Genomic DNA, 24,040 nt, shown 5'->3' with positions numbered 1-24,040 from the left:
GACAATGCCGGGCCCTTAACCTGCTGAACCACAACAAAAACTCCCTTTTTATTTTTTATTTATTTATTTTTGGGCTGCAGAGTCACCATGTGTGGAAGTTCCTGCACCAGGGATTGAACCTGCTCCACAGCAACAAGCAGAGCCACTGCAGTGACAAAGCTGTGCATGGGAACTCCCATTGTTCCTTTATAAAGGAATGAAACAGCATCTTGTTGCCAATCAAGGCTGTATTTATAGTCTAAAATGATTTTGCTTTCAAATTCTTACTTAAAAAGGGCACGAGAGGGAGTTCTTGCTGTGGTGCTGTCGGGTAAATGTTGTGGTTTGTCTCTGTGGAGGCACCAGTTTGACCTCTGGCCTGGCACAGTAGGTTAAGGATCCGGCATTGCAGCTCTGGCTCAGATTTGACCCCTGGCCTGGCAACTTCTGTGTACCTTGAGGGGCAGGGCCTGGCTGAAAGAGAATAAATAAATGGGACATGAATGTAACATAAAAAATTCTGTCAACATTGGACCATAGAAAAGTCCAACAATAACAACACTAATCATATATTCAAAGGTGACTTTAAATATCCTAGAGCATAAATATTCAAATCGATTTTTTCAGTGGAGCTAACAAGCAACCAACCTTGAAGAACCTGGTTGAGGAAGTTCTTCATCATGTAGATGGCTGTGGTATCTTCAGTTTTCACGTGACTGTCTGTGAACCAGCCATTCTCTGTAATCAAGATTCGGGGATTGCCATATTCCAGCTTAATCCAGTTCAGCACTTCTCTTAAATTGAGTGACACATTTTGTCCCATTTTGGCCATGGTGTTGTGGGGCTTGAAATTGTTGGGTCCGAAGGAAAAGGCAAAGAAGTCTGCTGTTCCCCTCACCTCATTCTTCTCCGCATCAGAGAACTGGGGTAGAACGGAGAGCAACTTCTTTTTCATCACCTCTGGATAGTCACCATCCCCATGGATTGGGCTGGCAAACCACCCAAGCACAGAAACCATGGACTGTTGGCACTTGAGTATATCCATTGTATTTTCTGATCTGTTTGGTTCAATCCAATGGGATCCCAGCGTGATCGATAACCAACCCTTCTGATGCGGGCGGAAATTTCTGTTGTAGTTATGCCAAACTTTTGAATGAGCCTAATAAAAGAAAATATTACTAATTTTTATTATCCTTACTCATAGGGTTGTGACTTGGCTGGTAGAAGGTCTTTTCATGGATGAATTAATGAAGCATAGGGTGATGCGGGGGGAAAGCTGCCAGGGAATCCTGATAGCCTTAAAGTCCACTCTCCATTCACTTTCCCTGGGCTTCAACCTAAAGCCTCCCTTATAGCATCACCCAGGGGCAGGTAGAGAGCCCTGGTCCAAGCTCCGTCTCACTTCTCCTCTCCCTGGCTCCCTTTCAGGCCCTCTTGGGGCTGGGTACAGGTGAGACATGACGTGGATTATAGGATTTCTTTGTCTACATAAAAAGTCTCAGGGCAGTGATCTTTCATTGTTCTACAGAGTCTTCTTTCGGCTCTACCTTAGAAGTCCAGGATAATACAGTCTTGAAATTCTGTAAATGGATAATAATAGCGCTCAACTCCTAGGCTTGTTGTAAGGATTGAATGAATTAATGCACTTTAGAACAGTGTCTGGGACAGAGAAACCTCTATTTAAGTCTTAGCTATTGTTACTGTTAGTATAAAAAGGGTGAGGCATGATACAGACAAAAAAAAAAACAGTGGAAATAGTGTGGGTTTTGGGATGAGCGCACATGGGTTTGAAGCTGAGGTACTAACAGAGTGGCCTTAGACAAGTCACTTAATCTTTCTGAAATCTCTCAGTATCCTCAGCCATAAAATGAAGTTAAAAATAATAATACTCTTTGTAAGGTTGTTGTTAGATGTAGGGCTACTTTATATGTTAAATATGTAGCGTAGACTAGAGCACCCGGGAGCTACTACTTAAAGATGGATGTTATTACGTTGGTCCTCCTGGAGTTCACATTTCCAGTTGAGTGGACTTAAAATAGAGCCTCATCATCAGTTTCCATTCTATTCAATACGTACGTACTGAGCACTTATTCAATGCCTGTCTTGCTCCTCCCCTGAGAGGTTAAAACAATTGGTGCAGGGACTTGCTTTCAGGAGCCAATAATCTTAATGAGAAAATGAGACTGAAATGTGTGAAAGAGAAACATAAAATTGCATAAAAAAGGGATTCAATTTAAAAAATAATTAAAAGCCTGAGGTATGGTTCGGTAAAGAACCATGAGCAGCATCAGGAGGGCAAACATTAAGGACTCTAGGCCAGTTGAATGTCCAAGGTCTCTTTCCTGTCCCAGCCAGCCAGAAGGCCCTCCTGTATCTCTGTCCACCTTTCTTCCTCTTCCCATTTGACTTGCTTGCCTCTTGGTGTCTCTTCCCAGCTCTGCCAGTTTCTCCTCTATCTGGGTGTTTCTGAAACATGTGCACAAATCCTTACTATTCGTAACCCATGAAGTCTGCTTTCAGTCTTGTTCCTTAGCTTTTCTCTTGCTCATTGGAGATGATTTACATTGGACTGAAGTAACCAGAAATGACTTTTTTGTAGGTCAAAGCCAATAAAATATGAGCAATGGCTCATACCTAATAGATCCAGTGGACATTAAAAGTGTTTCACAGGGAGTTCCCATTGTGGCTCAGTGGTAACGAATCTGACTAGGATCCATGAAGATGTGGGTTCGATTTCCTGGTCTCACCTGGTGGGTTAAGGGTCCGACGTTGCTATGAGTTGTGGTGGAGGTCATAGATGTGGCTTGGATCTGATGATGCTGTGGCTGTAGTGTAGGCCAGCAACTGTAGCTCTGATTCGATCCCAAGCCTGGGAACTTCCATAGGCTGCATGTGCAGCTGTAAATAAAGCAAAAAAAAAAAAAAAAAAAAGTTTCATAAATTCTGTTAGGGTGGGGAAAGATAGGCTTAATGTGAAGGATGAGGATTCCAAAACTGGTATCTCCTTGTTTTATGTAAGAATAGCTAATTTTAAATAATTCTGTGAAAGATTTTCCGAAGTAAATGTCTCAGGTATTACTTCTATCTACCTGTTCTTACTCAGCTTTCATTGGAAGATCCTGGAGCCATTTAACACCCAAATATTCCTAAGGACCCTTAAGAATGCTCTTCTCAGAGAAATGTTCAGGCTGTAGCCTTCTTGCCTGCCTCCAATCTGAGTTTCCAGCTTTTGGAAGGAATCTCAGGGCAGCATGGGTTAGACTCCACCTTAAGTGATATCAGCCGCTCCTTCTGGGCTTTTCTGGGGCTGGAATCACAACAGAAAGTCTTAACTGCTTTTTTCCTGATTTGAAATGAAAGCAATCATGCATTACTAGAATTCAAGGGGGGACCTTCTTTGCTTTATTCTAATCAGTCACTTAATCCCTTGGTAGCCTCAGCACTTTCATCCATAAAAGCTCAGTGATCAGCACTTCCCTTCAGGGCAGGTGTGCAGCTCTGATGTATAAACTGTAAAACACTAAACACAAGTAAGATTCTGAGCCATAAACTATAAACTGCCTTGCAAAGATGATGCCATCATTAACTAAAGGGGGAATGAGATATCAGTGTATTAAACCAGTGTTGATAGCAATTAACCTGTTCTAACAGAGAAAATAAAAAAGGAGGGAAGAGTTTTTTTTTTAAAATAGATGTTCTGTGACATATTTCAGTGATTATAAGAAAGGTGACCTAAACTGTGATAAAATCTTGGTTACATCAGCACTTTCATAAGAAATAGGACAGTTTAGAAGACGACAGACATGTACCTTTGTAAAAGCTTTCCAAGCAAGTTTTCTAGAGATTTATTTCTCTCTCTATATATATATGTATATCAATATATCTCAACACATGCATATGCATGTATATATATATGCATTTGTTGTTATGCCCCAAGGTGACCTTCGTGTTCCACAGTGTCTCTTTCACCTTTCTGCTATTTGCATAGGCTATCAAGGTATCTGGGGTTATCTTTGCTCTGGGCTGAAGACAGCCTCTCCATTCTCATGTAGAGAATGTGAGGGAGATTCTTTGTGTGGCACTTATGGTTATAACTTGATCCTGTGTGGCAAGTAACAAGGTAAAGAGCATAGCTCTGAGATAAATGAGTTTGACATAAGTCTTGATGAAACAGTGTCCTTTGGTCCAATGCTCATAAAGGGGGGTCTGTTGGAAAAACTGAAATTGGGTTGGTGGGGGCTTGCAACCTGGGCTCTGCAACCTTGCACAATAGTCATTCTGTGATGTTCCAAGGTTCCCCTCTATCTTGTACAAGGCCACCTACCTTTGGAATGATTGATTGAAGGGAGCTTCAACCTTTGTTCTTTAGATTCGGTAGCTTAAAGGGGAAGTCAGCTTTTTCTTTTTGAGACAGATAGCAAGGCCTAATGTCTCTGAGAGACAGCTGGGGGCCTAATATCTTGTTCCGCTCCTTCCTCTAATCTAATGTAGCAGCTCTTTGATGCCCCTAGAAGTCCAGACTCAGATAAGTTCTATGGATGATAGGAAGCAAATAAGATAGTTGGACAACTTTAGAAACACAGATGAAGAAAGGGTTAGAGGTCAGGAAGACATGGTGGAAGGGGTGCTGGTGGAAGGCAGTGCTTTGGAAGGCACGTGCCCAATAAACCTGGCACATCTCATGGGCCTGAATTTAAGGAACCCCTGATGGTTTGTCAAAAATTAAATTTCCAAACCTGTGCATGACGTACGTTACTCACATCTCGGCTGAAATACTTTCATGTGAACTATAAACTTGCTTATTATTAAATAAGCTATTTAATAAAGTATTAAGTGAAAACCATTACAGAAAATTTACTTTAAAACTCCACAATCAGGAATTCCCATTGTGGCTCAGGGGTTAACGAATCCGACTAGGAACCATGACATTGTGGGTTCGATCCCTGGCCTTCCTCAGTGGGTTAAGGATCCGGTGTTGCAGTGAGCTATGGCGTAGGCCAGCGGCTACAGCTCCGATTGGACCCCTAGCTTGGGAACCTCCATATGCCACGGGAGCAGCCCTAAAAAAGGCAAAAAGACACAAACAAACAAAAAACTCCATGATCACAGCACTCTTTCCATAGTTCTGTTCACGTCTACCTTTTCCAAATATATTTCCCAGCTAAAAATCATAGTAATATTTTCCATGTTTTTTAGTCTTTATAATAATATTAACAGTAGAACAATTCACCAATTTGATGAAATGTGATTTACTTAGACATCTCCCTCTTTGATAAAAATTAGTTTGTTTTTCCCTCCCTCCCATCCTTCCTTTCTCCCTCCCTGCCTCCATCTCATTCTTCCTCCTTCCCTCCCTCCCTTTTTCCTTCCTTCCTGTCATAAATAATGTTGTACTAACTTGGGGCATATAGCTTTTAGTTTGTTTGAATTATTTTGTTTTGTTAATCCCAGGAATGGACTACCTATTTCTTTGTATTGTTTTACATATTTCCAAATTGCTTTCCATATCTTTTGTCCTTCAGTGTGACTTTTTAAAAATTTATTAAAGTATAGTTGATTTACAATGTTTCTTATTTTAATTAATTTATTTATTATTTTTTTCCTTTTTTGGCTGCACCAGCAGCATATGGAAGTTCCTGGGCCAGAGATTGAATCCGAACTGGAGCTGCAACCTATGCCATAGCTGCAGCAATGCTGGATCCTTAACTCACTGTGCCACAGTGGGAACTTTCTTTCTTTCTTTCTTTTTCTTTTTAGGGCTGCACCCACAGCATATAGAAGTTCTCAGGCTAGGGGTTGAATTGGAGCTGCAGCTGCGGGCCTATGCCACAGCCACAACTGTTGCCACAGCAACACCAGATCTGAGCCGCCTCTGTGACTACACTGCACTCACGGCCACTCTAGATCCTTAACCCAGAGCAAGGCCAGGGTTCATTACTGCTGAGCCACAATGGGAACTCAAAAACTCTCCTCTTTAACAAGCTACTCAAGGCAGATTTTTATTTTTTTAAACTAAAAAATTTTCAGTGTGAGTGTTTTTTGACCATTTGCTTTGAATCACGGACTCTTTCGAGACATAACTGGCCATCAGGAATGATATAAAAGTGCTGCAACTCACCTACCTGGTAACAGAGGGGACAGGACCTGGGTCTCGAAAGCAGGACACCTAGACCCTAGCACTGGTCCTGCTAATTAGCTTTATGATCTTGGATAAGGCATTTCCCTCTCAGAGCATCAGGTCCCTTCTCCATTTATCAAGTTAAAAATAAACCCTCTGGAGAACTGGTGTGAAGAGGGAATGAGGTAATATATGTGAAGACCCTAGGAAAACTATACAAATATAAAATTGAAAGAACAAGCTGAAAACAATTTAACCTGCTATGGAAAACAACCGTGGGAAGTTGTGTGGTCACCAGGTGTGTTCGCAGATGGCTCTAGCTGACCTCTCAAGGCTCATGGCTGATAATTTATCCTCATTTATTTTTCTGCTGCTGATTGAATTTTATTCATTGTCCATGTGGACTAGGATTAATTACAGGTTGATTCACTTTTTCATTTACTCTGAAATTCTTTATATTAAATATCAAGTTTTCTACTAATTACAGTTGCTGCTTTTCTAGATTATTTAACATTCATTCATTGATTCTGCAGTTCTCAAATATTTATTGAGTGCTTAAGATACATGAACTTGGAGTTCCTGTCGTGGCTCAGTGGTTAACGAATCTGACTAGGAACCATGAGGTTGAAGGTTTGATCCCTGGCCTTGCTCAGTGGGTTGGGGATCCAGCGTTGCCGTGAGCTCTGGTGCAGGTTGCAGATGGAGCTCAGATCCCGAATTACTGTGGCTCTGGCATAGGCCAGCGGCTACAGCTCCGATTGGACCCCTAACCTGGACTTCCATATGCTTCGGGAGTGGCCCTAGAAAAGGCAAAATGACAAAAACAAACAAACAAACAAAAAACAAAGATACATGAACTTTATTGTTTATTGCTAAAAAATTATGTGACTATTCTTTTTCTTAAAATATATTGTGTGACTTATTTCCTTATTATTATTTTTTGACAATATTGAAACTCTCCTGGAAATAATATCTTACCCTCATTATTCTTAGGAGAGAATTTAAATATTAACAAAGTTACCACTTTTCATAAAGAAAATATTTACTCATTCTATTTTTTTTTTTTTTTTGTCTTTTTAGGGCCACATCCGCGGCATACAGAGGTTCCCAGGCTAGGGGTCTAATCAGAGCTGTAGCTGCTGGTCTACACCACAGCTTCAGCAACATCTGTGACCTACACCACAGCTCATGGCAGTGCTGGATCCTTGACCCACTGAGTGAAGCCAGGGATCAAACCCGCAACCTCATTGTTCCTAGTCGGATTTGTTTCCGCTGTACCATGACGGGAAATCCTCTATTTTTAATGTTATGTTTTACAGTATATTTAATATTAACTACATTTATTAATTTATTCTCCTTATTGTTATTACTATTTTTTGGCTGTATCCATGGCACGTGGATGTTCCTGGGCCAGGGATTGAACCTTTGCCACAGCAGCAACTTGAGCCACAGCAGTGACAATGCTGGATCCTTAACCTGCTGTGCCAAAGTGAATTCCTATCCATTCTGTTTTTAATGGTTCAAATTCAAGTTTTCTATGGTTGGAATAACTTAGTAATGATCATATTAAAATTCGTTTTCCTCTTATTTTCTTTTCAATTATTATATTTTCAACTTATTCTACCAAATCATTGATTGTTCTCAATATGCATAGCATAAAGATTTCCCCATAGAAATCATGTAAAAACTAAACTCTAATATATTTGTTCCTTTAAAAAAGGTCCTATTACTGTTATAGAATTCTAATTCCAATTACAGTATTACTAAATTAAACTAATGCCTGAGCCAGAATCTAGGCCTGGCAACACAAAAGAAAAAAGGTCTAGGATAAAGTTCATGGTTAATTAAATGAAGCATCTGTGGGTTTCCCCAAATATTGGAAGGGAGCTTAGAAGAAATCAATATCAGTAAATTTGTATCTTACTGAAGTTCAGGTTCTTTGCCCAAGGAGAACATTTGCATGCCAACGTTGGAGAAGGAAGTGATATTTTAAGCTTTCTGTTATTACTAAATTAACAGCAGTGATCCTGTTAGTATTTTTTTCATGCAAAAGACTACATCTCAAAAGTATAATTGAAGCTAAAATGGCCTGGGTTGGAGACCTGAAGACTTTCCACAAGATTTAGGTGTGAAAAGTTAAGTCAATTTAGAAACCACTCTGAAAATTACCAGTAATATAATTAAAAAAAAAAAAAAAAAAAAAGACCTAACACGTGAGGGTCTGCACCAAAGGCAGATGTGCCACGAATGTAAGGAAGCCGACACTTCAGGGTCCCTCACTTGCCTGGGTCCCCATGAAATGTGCTGGATTGGGAGCCAGGTCGTGGTCGGAAACATTGCTAGGTAAGTATTTCTGAGAAATTCCCTGAAGAGGCCTCAGAAAACAAGAAATCTGAGCGTCCAAAACTGCAGTAATTTGTTATAATATTTTTCTCATTCTAAATAGATGTTTACTTTTGTACTAACTTTTGGGTCCATAATTTTGTAGTTCCTTCGTTCCTTCCTTCCTTGCTTCCTTCCTTCGTTCGTTCCTTCCTTCCTCTCTCTCTCTCTTTCTCTCTCTCTCTTTCTTTCTTTCTCTTTTTAGGGCTGCAACCGTGGCACATGGAGATTCCCAGGCTAGAGGTCAAATTGGAGCTGAGGCTGCTGGCCTACACCACAGCCACAGCAACACCAGATCCAAGCCGTGTCTGTGACCTTCACCACAGCTTATGGCAACGCCAGATCCTTAATGCACTGAGCAAGGCCAGGGATCAAACCTGCATCCTCATGGATGCTAGTTAGATTTGTTTCTGATGAGCCACAACACGAATTCCCCACAACTTACTGTTTTAAAATTATCTTTTCTTTCTGCTGTACTTGGTTATTAAAAGAACTAAATAGCCCTAGAATGAAGGTCCTGCTCTTCCTTGTTGAGAATAAAATCTCTATACATGTTTGGAATTTAGGATTACCTAGAAAGTTTATAGAGGACCTGCCAGCATATTTGGGGTGTTCAGAAAACCATGTAGTTGCCCAAGTGCCTAGAACAGTGTGTAACATTTATGTGTAATTCCCTGTACCTCCTTCCAAGAACCAGAATGTTGATATTGGATGTTATCCTCACTGGTGTCAGAGGCTAAATGAATCCTTTAGGGACCACTTCTACACTTGACTGTCTTGACTTAGCATGCGGACCTTTACACCATTGCTAGTGTTAGACTGAAACAGCTGGGATGCTGTTGTCGCATAGCATTTTGCACAGCCTCACCTTCAAACTAGTCATAATTAAATGGTCCTTAGAGATAAGTGACTTTCATGATCAACTAAAACAGAATAGTAGTTAAATTACAGAACCATAGAAAATTAAGAATATAAACAGGGAGTTCCTGTTGTGGCACAGTGGAAACGAATCTGACTAGTATCCATGAGGACGTGGATTTGATCTTTGGCCTTGCTCAGTGGGTCAATAATCCGGCATTGGCGTGAGCCGTGGTATAGCTTGCAGATGTGTCCCTGATCCAACAGCAACTGTAGCTCTGATTCGACCCCTAGCCTGGGAACTTGCATAAGCCACAGATGCAGCCCTAAAAAGAGCCAAGAAAAAAAAAAAAAAGAATATAAACAGTAATAAGATGAACATTTAGTATTAAATGTGCTGATTCTAGGCACTTTCCACGAACTATTTCATTTAATCCTCATTTAAATCTCTAGAGGCAGGTACTATTACTATTCCCATTTTAGAGGAGATGAAACCAAGGCTAGGTGTCTTATTCACAAACCAAGTCAAGCCCAGACTGTATTGCTCCAGGTTCTGTGTTCTCACCTGGTAATCAGAGGTAGAGGATGGACCTGGGAGATCATTTGGTCCAATTCTTTAAAACTCTCTGTTATAGAAAAGAGACTGAAGCACAAGAAATAAGTGGCTTGGGAGTTCCGTCGTGGCTCAGTGGTTAACGAATCCAACTAGGAACCATGAGATTGCGGGTTCGATCCCTGCCCTTGCTCAGTGGGTTAACGATCCGGCGTTGCCATGAGCTGTAGTGTAGGTTGCAGATGCGGCTCGGATCCTGCATTGCTGTGGCTCTGGCATAGGCTGGTGGCTACAGCTCTGATTAGACCCCTAGCCTGGGAACCTCCATATGCCGAGGGAGCGGTCCTAGAAATGCCAAAAAGACAAAAAAAAAAAAAAAAGAAATAAGTGGCTTGCCGAAGGTCTCAGTTAGTGCACAGCTAGGATTAGAATTAAATTCTTCATTTTGTTTTACAGCAGAAATTGACAGAACATTGTAAATCAACTATAATAAAAAATAGTAAAAAAGAAACAAATCCTTTAACTTCTAGATCATATTCATTTCTGGACATGATGCATATTAAATTATGTGCTTTTATTTAGTTTTATTTTTATTTTTAGGGTTGTACCTGTGGCATATGGAAGTTCCTGGGCTAAGGGTCAAATTGGAGCTGCAGCTGCTAGCCTATGCCATAGCCACAGAAATGCCAAATCCCAGCCACATCTGCAACCTATGCAGCAGCTTGCAGCAATGCTGGATCTTTAACTCACTGAGGGAGGCCAGGCATTGAACCAATATTCTCACGGATGCTAGTCGGGTTCTTAACCTGCTGAGCCACAACAGGAAAGCTTATTTATTTTTATTAAAAAAAAAAGTTTTGGCCATGGCCATGGCATGTGGAAGTTCCCAGGTCGGGGATCAAACCTACATCACAGCAGTAACTAGAAGCCACAGCAGTGACAATGCGGAATCCTTAACCTCTGAGGCACCAGGGGACTCTGAAATTATGGTTTGCTTTTTTTTTTTTTGCTTTTTAGGCCACACCCAAGGCATATGGAATTTCCCTGGCTGGGGGTTGAATTGGAGCTACAGCTGCTGGCCTATCCCACAGCCACAGCAACGTGGGATCCGAGCAACCTACACCACAGTTCACCAAAACCTACACCACAGCTCCCAGCAATGCCAGATCTTTAACCCACTGAGCAAGGCCAGTGATCAAACCCTCATCCTCACTGATACTAGTCAGGTTCATTTCCACTGCACCACAATGGAAACTCCTTGAAATTATATTTTTTTTAAAAAAAGTTTTAAAGCATGCTTTTACATCTGAGACCAAAGGTGATTGAACAGGCTGTGCAAATGCAAGGGACATGTAAGAGACATGGCACAAAAACAAGGGCAGGAGTTTCCGTCGTGGCTCAGTGGTTAAGGAATCTGACTAGGAACCATGAGGTTGTGGGTTTGATCCCTGGGCTTGCTCAGTGGGTTAAGGATACAGCGTTGCCATGAGCTGTGGCGTAGATTGCAGAGGGGGCTCAGATCCCACGTTGCTGTGGCTCTGGTGTAGGCCAGCGGCTACAGCTCAGATTTGACCCCTAGCCTGGGAACCTCCATATGCTGGGGGAGCGGCCCCAGAAATGGCAAAAAGACAAAAAAAAACAAAAAACAAAACCAAAAAAACAAAAAAAAAAAAAACAAGGGCCAGTACACTGAGAAGCTATGTGACGGTGTGTGGGTGCTAGGAACATGCTAAGAGACAATCTGAGAGTCATGGTTTTTATTGCCCTTCGTCCAGCCTCACTCACTGGGGCACCACCTCAGTCCCCAGTCAAGCAGGGAATTCATCAGCATTACCTCTGTTCTGCTGAATTTTTTCCCCTTATAGAAATTATACATATCATCAAAAGCAAGTTTAGAGAAATCATTTTTACTTATCTCTTTCTTTCAACCTATGGCTATTATTTTATCCTTTTTGTCACTCTTCATTCATTTATGTTGATTAATTGCTTAAATGTAAGTCTCCAAACACTTATTTAACAAATACAAGGCACCTTGGTTAGGCGTTTAGAACAAATATTAACAAGATGGTTCCTGCCTTCAGATGACCTATGACCCCCAATAAGAGAGAGAAGTACAGAAATAAGTAGAAGAAAACCAGTATACTTTGACATTTCAACTAATCAGAAATAATTACAGCTTAATGTACTTATATGACTCAAAGTATGTATAAAATACGAATATATGTACATACTTATATGTACGTAGAAAAATATTTGGACATTGAACAAACCGCTAGCAGTTGTTACTTTTGGGGTATGGGATTAGAAGGAAAGAAAAGAGACCTTTCATTTTTAACTTTATGTTTTTCTATATTGTTTGAATGTTTTGCAGTGAAAACGCATTGTTTTGGAAATTTTAAAATGTCAGGAGTTTCCGTCATGGCTCAGTGGTTAACGAATCCGACTAGAAACCATGAGGTTGTGGGTTGGATCCCTGGGCTTGCTCAGTGGGTTAACGATCCGGCGTTGCCGTGAGCTGTGGTGTAGGTTGCAGACGCGGCTCGGATCCCAAGTTGCTGTGGCTCTGGCGTAGGCCGGTGGCTGCAGCTCTGATTCAACCCCTAGCCTGGGAACCTCCATATGCCGGGAGCGGCCCAAGAAATAGCAAAAAAAAAAAAAAAAAAAAAAAAAAAAAAGACAAAAAAATAATAATAAAATAAAATAAAATGTCAGAGAATTGGTTGAAACAGATGGTTTCTGTCGGTGGATTCAATAGCTCTGTGCTATCATTTTGCTTTCTCCAAAGTTCCAAAAGTATCAAAGGAAAAAAAAAAAAAAGAAACTTAAAAAGTTCAGTTATTCTGGATTTCATTTTATATTGAATGTTTTTTTTTCTTTTTACTCCAGAATAATATGTTGATATTCAAAGGTAAAAGGAGGCATACAATACACACACAATTAACTTGGAAGAACAGATTTAACAGTTAACCCAGCCCTTTTTTAAGACTCAGGCACATAATCTCTGTTCAAGATATGATAGTATAAAGAACTAGCCCAATGGAGTCCTCCAAACACTAAAATATCCTGGTTTTCGCCAGCCTCAAAACTCCCCCAAACAATCTTCAAGTTGCACTGCTCCATCACCCAGGAATCACTTTAATCACTTCTGTGATTCACTTTACTAGTTAGTAAGTTAGAAGGTTCTAATCTATTCTCAGCATCCCCACCACTCTTCAGCAACAGAATCATTGTTAGCGTTCAATTTTATTTACTCCTTTTTCTTTTAACATAGACTATTTTCTAATGTTGAGTTTTCTCAGTAGGATTTTTTATATGCAGTTAAATGATATGTGTATTATAAGCTAGTGTAAAGTTTCAGTTCATATCTAGAACTGTTTCCATTACTTAGAATATTTTCTGATCTCCAGTTGGGCCTAATTTTCCATGTATGAGAGTGTTCATATCAAATCAAGCTGTTTAAATATGATCACAATGTTATTTTCTGAACATTTATAATTATGTTTATTTAAACTTGTTAATCATTCACTGAAGCATAACTTTTTCTACTTAATGATTAGAAAGGGTAAATACTGCTCTCGTGAAGATTTTAGAATACCAACTGTCCTCTACAAATAGTTTTTTACATGACTCTTCTGTGTAACGCTGGTGTTCTGGTTATTGAAATTGTCTTTGGCAATTCTTATCCAAAAGTTGGTTTTTCCCCCCCAAATTTGGTTAGAATCACCTATAAAAATACTGGTTTTAACTCACTCAATCATTATGTCCTACATGTAAAAAATTTTTTTAAAATTTTAGGCCACACTCATGGCAGGCAGAAATTCCTAGGCCAGAGATCAAACCTACACCACAGCTGTAACCAGAGCTATAGCATGAACAGTGCTGGATCCTTAACCCACTGAGCCATGAAGGAACTCCTTCCTACATGAAGGTGTAGAAGTATCTTAGGTCCTCATGAAGATGAGTTGGGGATTAGAATATAGGTTCTAGGCATCAAATAATTAAATGAATAAATATGTTAACATTTTAAAACTGTTTGATTGATTGATTGATTGATTGTCTTTCTAGGGGTCACACCTACCGCATATGGAGGTTTCCAGGCTAGGGGTAGATTTGGAGCTGTAGCTGCGGGCCTACACCACAGCCACAGCCACAACCACAGCCACAGCAACGCTGGATCTGAGCTGGGTCTGGAACCTACACCACAGCTCATGGCAGCACTGGATCCTTAACCCACTGAGCAAGGCCAGGGATTGAACCTGAGTCCTCATGGACTCAGGTTCATTTCCCCTGAGCCACATTGAGAACTCCACATTTTAAAACTTTAGATGGTATTGCCAAAAGCATGTGTATGTAATTTAAGAGCACTTTAATGAGACAAAGTAGGGTTTTTTTTTTTTTAAAGTGGGTTTTTTGTTGTTGTTGTGTTTTGTTTTGTTTTGCTGTGCTCACAGCATACGAAAGTTCCTGGGACAGGGATCAACCTGTGTCACAGAAGTGACAATGTTGGATCCTTAACCCTCTGAGCCACATGGGAACTCTGGGACACTAAAGTTTTGAGCAAATACAATTTAAAATTATGGAGATAAATGGAAAACCTCATGGTTAGTGTATGAACTAGGGATAAATTATTCATAGATTTGTGGACAAAGAAATCATGTAGATAGATTGTTTTGGCCTTTTTTTTTTTTTTTTTTTTTTGGTCAACCTGTGGCATGTGGAAATTCCCAGGCCAGGGATCAAATCCTCACCACAGCAGCAATATGAGCTATTGCAGTGGCAATGCCAGATCCTTAACCCACTACACCACAAGGGAACTCTCTGCTTTGGTCTTTAAATAGGCAAAATGAAGTCAAATATCAATTGAGTTAGCATCAACAAAAGTGGCTGCCATGGGGTTCTAGGCTGTAAATTGTTCTTTTTCACTGAGGCTAGGTAGCTGATTCATGTCGATAAAAATTGCTAGCTTGGATTCAGACAGATGAAATTTAAATTTTGGGTCTGATACTTATTATGAGTAAAAAAACACCTGTACAGCTGTGCAACCGCCGGCAAATTTATCTGAGTTTCAGTTCCATCAACTGTAAAATGCCTAGAATATCTACCTGGGAGTTCCTGTGGTGGCTCAGTGGTTAACGAACCTGACTAGTATACATGAGGACTCAGGTTCAATCCCTGGCCTTGTTCAGTGGGTTAAGGATCCAGCATTGCCATGAGCTGTGGTGTAGGTTGCAGACACAGCTCGGATCCAGCATTACTGTGGCTGTGGTGTAGGCTTGAAGCTGTAGCTCCAGCTGGACCCCTAACCTGGGAGCCTCCATGTGCCGTGGGTGTGGCCCTAAATACCTACCTGGAAGGGTTGATGTGAGAATTAAATGAGATAACATATGGAAAGTACCTAGTACAGTTTCTGACACTACAATAGGTGTGCAGTAAAATATTCTTCTCATAATAATAGTTATTAAGAATAGTATGATTGAAAGTCAAAAAGTTACCTGTAATAATTTTCTCAATCCTCTACTTTAAGAATCAAGACCAATCTCTGTTCCTTATTCTCCCCATTTCTGGGTTCTGTTTTGTTTATTTGGGTGTTGGAGAGGAAGTGGTGGAAGGTAGCAAGTAAGGTTTTTTTTTTTTTTTTTTAACCTTACTGATGGAGAAGCTTGGGCTAGTTTTTAGCTACAAGATTTAGCAAAAATTAATTTTGGTATGTTATTGTCTTGCAACCCCACTTCAATAAAGGAGTTTTTCAAAAATTCCTTCATTTTTGTTTTCATGGAAAAAAAAATTTCAGATGATCCTTAAAGATTTTTCTTCTCTCTAACCAAGACAAGCTAAAAAAGGCTCCTGCTAGAAACTCCATTTTAAAATATTATACTTAGTCTTCAAGATATTGGTGGGGGTTGGGCCAAAGAGGTTTAAAAATGACTTTTAATCTATTTAAATGTGCCTGTGAAACACTGCAGGCTTCTTGTTCAAGAAAGCAGTTGCAGTCATCTGTTGCCAAAGAAGGCTTAGCTATAAATCATGTGAATGGTGGCTTTTTCACGGCTGTTTTTCCAGTTTTAGCATTAAATGTTGGTTAAGAATTTTGACAGAGGCCTTAAGAAATGTACAATAAAGATGATTGTTTGCTTTTCCTTTTAAAATACAAAGTATTCTTTCTTGATTTATATGTTTTTTACTTTTAACTGTGAAAATGTGACAACGCATAAAAATAGAAAGAAGAGTATAATAACCCCTCAAAACACACCACTTAGCTTTAAGAGTCGTCAACATTCTTCACCTTGTTTTGAGATGGGCTTTAAAGTAAAATTTTTAGTAGAAGCAGATCTACACAACTGATTTGCATGTTCTGAAAAGACTGTATGTTTATGCCAGAATCTGGGTTGGGGTGTGTGTGTGTGTGTGTCTGCAGTGCACTTTTATTCAATTGCAATTTTAAATCCTTTCTGGGACAAGGCAGATCTTCCTTAAATAGAAATAATCAATTGAATTATTTATTGAATACCTAATACATATGCAGCCTTGTGTGACCTGAGGGAATGACGCCAATAAATGCTAAGACAAAGTTCCTCAAAGAGGTGGAAAAATAGGGAATAAATCAAGGCTTAGTCCAGGCTCAGGAACAAATTGGTGAGGCCTTGACCTAGAGTAGAGTTTCCTAACATTTCTTGTCCTGAAAGCCTCTTTCACAGTATTAAGCAATCTCTTGAGCCCCTGAGGAATTTAAAAAGTTATTTCATCATTTGTGTGTGATGTAGAAAATGTTGACCTATATTTTATTTTATATGTCTGTTTCACTGAAGATTGTATTGAAAAGTTTCTTTCAAACAAATTTAAATATTTAGATGATAAATTATGAATATTTAAAACAATATACATAAACATAAATGTTGGCATTTCCCACTTAATAAAAATTTTTACATTATTACAATTATTTTAACTACATGAGAAAAAGCATTCTATGACACTTTATTTTTATTTATTTATTTATTTTTGTCTTTTTGCCATTCATTTCTTGTGCCGCTCCTGAGGCATATGGAGGTTCCCAGACTAGGGGTCTAATCGGAGCTGTAGCTGCCAGTCTATGCCAGAGCCACGGCAACATAGATCTGAGCCGCGTCTGCGACCTACACCACAACTCATGGCAATGCAGATCCTTAACCCACTGAACAAGGCCAGGGATCAAACCAGCAACGTCATGGTTCCTAGTCGGATTTGTTAACCACTGAGCCACGACGGGAACTCCACTATGACACTTTAAATGACATACTGTGTTGCTTTTAGGACTGAATACATACTAAAATGAAGACTAAAATTTATATATTCAGTGGTGTTTTTCCAAGGCTGGTACATCTACCTCTTTTTGTATGGGATATGACATTGAGCATAACAAAGATGAACCTTTTTATTAATTTTCAATTTACATATTTATTTTAAGGATATTAGAAAATATTGGTCTTTCATGTGTAATAGGATATAAAATTCCCCCTTATTTTTATTCCCACTTGCGGCATGTGGAAATTCCCAGGCCAGGGTTTGAACCTGCACCAGATCCTTAACTGCTAGGCCACAAGGGAACTCCTAAAATTTCCTTTCAAAATAAATATTTTAAAGAAAAATATTTTAATAAATAATAGTGCTTGTGGTACTTGGATATATAAACCAAAAAGCCAGCAAAAAAAGCCACCACAAAGTGATGCACAAAATACGCAAACTTTGTGAAACACAATATTATGGTATCAAAATGGATAAATATTGCTTCTATAACATTTTGTTTGAATTCTTGAATTTTGTACTTAAAAGAAAATATAAGCTTTCACAAAGTAGGTTTAGTGTTTTGTTTATAAAAATCTCCATAAAAGAAATATCAGGGTAACTTTTTTTTTTTTTGTCTTTTTGCTATTTCTTTGGGCCGCTCCCACGGCATATGGAGGTTCCCAGGCTAGGGGTCCAATCGGAGCTGTAGCCACCAGCCTATGCCAGAGCCACAGCAACGCGGGATCCGAGCCGCGTCTGCAACCTACACCACAGCTCACGGCAACGCCGGATCCTTAACCCGCAGCCTCATGGTTCCTAGTCGGTTTCGTTAACCACTGCGCCACGACGGGAACTCCCCAGGGTAACTTTTTAAAGTGTTTTACAAATAGGAGTTCCTGTCGTGGTGCAGCTGAAACTAATCTGACTAGGAACCATGAGGCTATGGGTTCCATCCCTGGCCTCACTCAGTGGGTTAAGGATCTGGCGTTGCCATGAGCTGTGGTGTAGGTCACAGACGCAGCTCGGTTCCGGCTCTGGCGTAGGCCGGCGGCTACAGCTTCGATTAGGCCCCTAGCCTGGGAACCTCCATATACCTCGGCTAAAAAAAGAAAAAAAATAAAAAATAAAGTGTTTTACAGATAACACAAAACTAGTAGGAATAGTTTTTATTCCCAAAGTGCAAAAAAAACAAACTAGGTACAATCATCAATGTTACCTCCTCATTTAACATTGTTTAAAGCATTGTTTGTTCTCTAGAAATATCCTGAGATGCTTTTTTTTTTTTTTTTTTTTTTTTGTCTTTGTTTTTGTAGAGCTGCACCCATGACATATGGAGGTTCCCAGGCTAGGGGTCGAATTAGATCTACAGCTACCAGCCTACACCACAGCCACAGCAACATGGGATCCGAACCTCGTCTGTGACCTACACCCCAGCTCATGGCAAAGCCGAATCCTTAACCCACTGAGCAAGGCCAGGGATCAAACCTGCATCCTCAAGGATACTAGTCAGATTCCTTTCCGCTGAGCCACAGTGGGAACTCCCTGAGAAGCTTTAAGTTAGCATTTGCTTATGCCAACTTACAGGTCTGGTGAAACTCTCCCTGAGGCAATTTTGTGTCTCTTGTACTGATTTCTATTTCAAAGTCCTTGTTCTTTATGCTTCATGTCTTTAATCAGTTGGGTTTAAGTCAGTGGTTTTCAAAGGAGGGAAGGGGAGAAATTTTGCTCGCCTATCTGGGAACATTGGCAATGTCTGGAGACAATTTTTGTTGTTGTGACCCTGGGGACAAGGGTGCTACTGTCACCTACGGGGTAGAGGCCAGGCATGGTGCTAAATGTTCTATGAGGCACAGGAGAGCTCACCACAAGAATGAATTATTTGGCCCAATATGTCAATAGTGCCCAGGCCGAGAAATCCTGGTACTATGTAAACAGTACCTATCTTGAAAGATAATTTAAAACCATGAAGTAGTTAAAACTCTCATGAAAGCTGACAGTATTTAGTCGAATAATAAACTGCATGAGTTACCATCTTATGAGTAAATGCGTGCCCCGACCTCTCTGCATGTTTACTCTAAGGCTCTCAGATATTTCATTTTAAGAGGGGTGGGGACAGAGTCTATACATTTAAGTTATATGTATTTATCGATTTAAAAATAGAGTGAAAACAAGATACCACTACTGATTTTATGATTTTACTAATGTGAAAACGTGGGGCTTACTGATTGGAGGCTTGAGTGCATAGGTCAAACAGGTTGGAGTCTGTCTCTGGGATTTTAAAAACTGAACTTGGGAGAGAGGACTCTTTCCTTTACAAAGGAGAAAATGAAGTGAACCTGAAAGAAGAAATGGACAGGAGACATCAAGATAGTCCTAGCAGTTCATTATAATGGTGTGCGGGGTGCAAGGAGTGCAATAGTGGTGGAGAAAGGAGAATGGCCAGGAAGGAGGCAATGAAGGCTGGGGGCTGTGTCTTGAAGATATTGGTGAAAACTTGGGACTTTATCCCTAAAGCTTTGAGAAACTAATGGATTTTATTCCAGGGAGTAACATCATGCTTGGTAGAAATATCACTCTGTAAATGGAGATAACAATAGGTACCTGGCAAAGTTGTTGGAAAAATTATAGATAATATTTAAAGTTATGATTACAGTGCTTAGAGATGGTGAAGGAAAAAAAAAAAAGGAACCCTCTTTTTGTCCTAAATATTGTGACTACCTCAGAGTAAAGCATCCATTAGTAGGTGTGATTATGGTGAAATTTTACCTGAGACTTACGCTTGGTTTAAGGTAATCACCAGATCTGCAATAAAGTGGAATCTAGATTCCAGGTCAGTCTCAGGACTGGCTAGACCATTCAGGTTTCCTGCAAACCAGGACATTTCAGACTGAGATGGAGTCTTCAACATTATCCTGGAACTAGAAAGGCTGCAATAGCCACTGTGAAATTTTTTCAATATTTGAGGATTGGGGAATAAAGTGGTCTATAAACCACCCCCCATGAATTTAGTTTTATATCAGTCTTTTTTTTTTTTTTTAACTCAACCAATGTTCTTGGACAAAAAACAAATCCTAAAGAATGCTTCTTCTAGATCACAAGGTGGCACAATAAGGAAGAAATACTTCATTGCAACATAAAGTATCAAATTAATCTTTTCTATGTTAAAGGAAGGACAGCAAGGGACAAGTAAGAAAAATCGAGTTCGCCTCAGGCTGCCAAACTATTGCAAGATTTCTGTCTGGTGCTATAAGGCATTGGGTTATACGGCATATTTCATTTTCTGACTGGTTTCAGGGACCCATTATACTCCTTATGGAGATTAGTGATTTAGAAACTTTAAGGGGGTGGAAGAAACTACTTGGAAAACATAATAATTTAAAAATACAATCCATCAATATAAAATAATAAAATTTATCTTACTATCAGAGAGTGCTAATTTTGTGTTAAAGTCAGAGTTTATCTCAAATTAGAGGAAAAAAAGCATTTGAAAACATAGTATTTGCTGGGATAAGTTTGGAAGCATTATCTATTTGTTAGTTACAGATTTTTCCTATGTATTCTTATCAGCCAGTTTTCAAGGCTTTAATTTATCCACTAAAACATATTCTTCATGAAAATTCTTTTTTTATTAATGACTTTTATTTTTTTCCATTATAGCTGGTTTACAGTGTTCTGTCTATTTTCTACTATACAGCAAAGTGACCCAATCACACACAGACACACAGACACACAAACACAGACACACACACACAGACACACACACACACACACACACATATGCATTCTTTTTTCTCACATTATCCTCCATCATGCTCCATCCTAAGAGAATGGATATAGGTCCCAGTGCTATACAGCAGGTCTTCATGAAAATTCTAATCGTTAACATTTTTCCAGGTAACTGAAAAATTTTCAACAATTTAGAACATTTTTTAAATATAAAAGTCTAAATAAGCATACACGAGCATGCATTTGCACAGAAAACTACATAAGACTGTATAAGATACTACTAACAGTAGTTTCCTTGAGACTGAGATTATTAGGTAGAGAGGAAAGGAGAAATTTTATTTTTCACTTTACATCTTTTGGTACAATCTGATGTTTCTCAATTTACATCAGCATGTGTTTTAATAACTAAAAGAACTGAATAAAAGGAATATTTTTCTAAAATATATATGCCTTATCTTCATAGTTAATAGCTATAAACTTTCTCCTCTTTGAGGTCTGTTTGTCAAATCACAGTCTATCCACACATTAATAAATTGTTCTATATACAACTCTATTCAAAGATATGTAAATAACCTTGAGATCATAATGCAATCTGTTAACTGCAAGGGCAGATGTGACTGAACCATAGTACAATGCACATATATAATAATCCAGAAGATATTCAAAAAGAAAATAAAGCTTAATAGATATTTTTGTCTGTACATATTTGACATAGAATAACTTTGTGTCCCTATAAATTTTTCTATTTCTATATATTTAACATTTGATTATTAAAAAATAAAATTACTTCAATAAAGTTTTTTTCATTTTCAAAATGTTAACAGGTGTCCAGAGTAATTTATTTCTTACAAGTAAACTATTTAGCTCATAAAGTGAAGCCTGATTCTAGATATTCACCTCAATGTGAGATGAAATCTCTTGAAAATTCCTTAAAGATTGCTCTTTTCTTAATAGGGACAGTCAGTGTTTAATAATGTCATAATTTATAAATTTCATGTTCACAACTGCTCATTTTACTCTGTGACCTTGGTCAAGTTATTTAATCTCGCTAAGCTTCAGTTTCCTCATCTTTAAACTGGGGATAATAATAGGACCAAGTTCATAAGGTTATCATGAGGATTAAAAGGGATAATGGATAGAACGTGCTTAATGTAGTCTGTCGTCCATAGTAAGCACTCAATAAATATTAGCTATTATTTTGCTTACATTTTCATGGCTGTCTTAATCACTTCAGCATTTCCCAACATACACTCTAGCTTTTGAAATATATTGCTTTAGAACACTTAGTAGAGCATATTCTTCCCAGTTTTTATATTACTAATTTAATTGTAACTCCTAGAACAACTGATCTCATCTTTCCTGCCATTTAACACAAATCAAATGATGAAATACATTTATTTCAATACCTGCAGTTCATATGTATCAGTCAGCTGATATTTACTTAGCTTATTGCTAAGAATCACTAAGAATAGCAATATTAACAACAAAAACATGTTTGAAATGGTCATTCCCTAACATAAAATTCTGTAATGGCTGCATGTGGTCAGAAAAGGGTACAATGTTGAAATTTATAAAGGACTAGTTTTCCATAGAATGAAAGTTAACTCATTATTCTCATGCTCTGTTGTATAACTGTAGATTTTTAAATAGTTAAATAATTTAAAAAATGCAACATTTAAGGAAAATAATTGGACTAATACATTAATAATAGATTAGATACATAAAACACATACTGAGTATGAAATTTGAGAACTTGTGAATTAGATTAAAATTAGTTGAGCTAGTTTTAATAAAAAGTTATTTAAGTGGAAGATACATTTCTTAGAGTTTCTTTTATACTCTTGCTCTGTATATTCGGAAGCTATAATATTAAGTTAGCTGTACAGTACCTTGATCAGGTTGTGTCCCACGGTGTAGACAGCTGCTAAATTTCCCTTCTCTCCCGGGGCGTGGATACCTGTCCCATACCCATGCCAAGCAACAAGATATGGGTTGTGAATTGTAATCCAATATTTGACACGGTCCCCAAACGTCTGGAAGCAGTATGTGGCATAGTCATTGAATATATCTATTACGGTTTCATTTTTCCACCCCCCATATTTTTCTTGGAGCGCCAAAGGCAAATCCCAATGGTATAAAGTGACTATAGGTTCGATGTTTCTAAGCACTAGAGCGTTGAGAAGAGTATTATAGTACTGGAGACCTTTGGCGTTGGCAACTGATACTATTCCATCGGGGAAAAGCCTTGGCCAGGAAATTGAAAACTGATAAAAAGAAACGCCTATAAAATCCAGGGCCGAAAGGTCTTTTTCCAGAAAAATGTAACTGTCACTGGAACTATTCATGCTGTTGACATTTTTAAGGTGTGTGTGGATGAAATAATCCCATATAGAGGGTCCTTTTCCATCTGTCTTCCAATTTCCCTCCACCTGAAATGCTCCAGTTCCAACGCCCCAGAAAAAGTTTTTAGGAAAAGTGTCATAGAGAAACAGCTGACTTTCATTTACCGGACTAAAATTAGGATTTTTAGACCATATAGCTCTTCCGTCTCCAGAGAATCCAGTAACAGCTCGTAGGAGAATAAACGCTGACAGGATGACAGATCTTTGCAGTCCCCCGCTGGACATTGTTTTCCTATAGTGTATGTTTCTTTCATCGGTGCTGAAGAAAATCCATTCATTCCCTGGAGATCATGCCGCACAGCCTGGCTTCATTTGCCACTGACTGCTCGACTGTCTTATCAACGCTTCAGTAAAAAAGCTTGTGATTGTAAAGCTCTGTCAATGATTAGCTTGAACTGTGAGACTTAGGATGGGTCATGGAGAGCAACGTAATTTGAGGGAGGTGGTTCTGTTACACTCACCAACACGTTTCCTTCTCTCTTATTATTGGAAAAATGAGCTGGAAATGCATCAGTGACAATAGTTGGAATGTTCAACTTAAACACATATCAACAATGAATAAAATGCCTTATTTTCTTTGCAGCCTTTCATATTGATCCAAATCTTTTCTGAATGTGTTGAACATTATTGAACAAAATATGTCTTTTCTATTTTTATAGTTTTTGTGTGGCAATTTTATTTTTCATGTTTCAGGAAAATAATCTTAGGTATAAATAAGTGGCATTCTTACCTGCCAACAATAAAGAATTAGAAAACATAATA

The 24,040-nt window shown here is 38.8% G+C and overlaps 1 protein-coding gene across 2 annotated transcripts in view; it reads right to left on the bottom strand.

The window, feature by feature from the left end:
* The window catches only part of KLB (klotho beta), a 42,690-nt gene extending 18,962 nt beyond the window's left edge, over positions 1-23,728 (bottom strand). The window contains exons 1-2 of one of the 2 annotated variants that reach the window (XM_003482367.4): positions 22,766-23,728; positions 628-1,138 (exon numbers count right to left, since the gene is read on the bottom strand). In XM_003482367.4, coding sequence (XP_003482415.3) covers positions 628-1,138; positions 22,766-23,503 — 1,249 coding nt within the window. In that variant the 5' untranslated portion in view covers positions 23,504-23,728. The remainder of the gene's footprint in view (positions 1-627; positions 1,139-22,765) is intronic. The other variant, XM_021101114.1, reaches the window with a different exon arrangement.

Source organism: Sus scrofa, chromosome 8 (assembly GCF_000003025.6).
Source record: "Sus scrofa isolate TJ Tabasco breed Duroc chromosome 8, Sscrofa11.1, whole genome shotgun sequence".
Classification (NCBI taxonomy): Eukaryota; Metazoa; Chordata; class Mammalia; order Artiodactyla; family Suidae; genus Sus; species Sus scrofa.
Note: the sequence above shows the minus strand (reverse complement) of the source record. Positions and strands in the feature narration are given on the sequence as shown.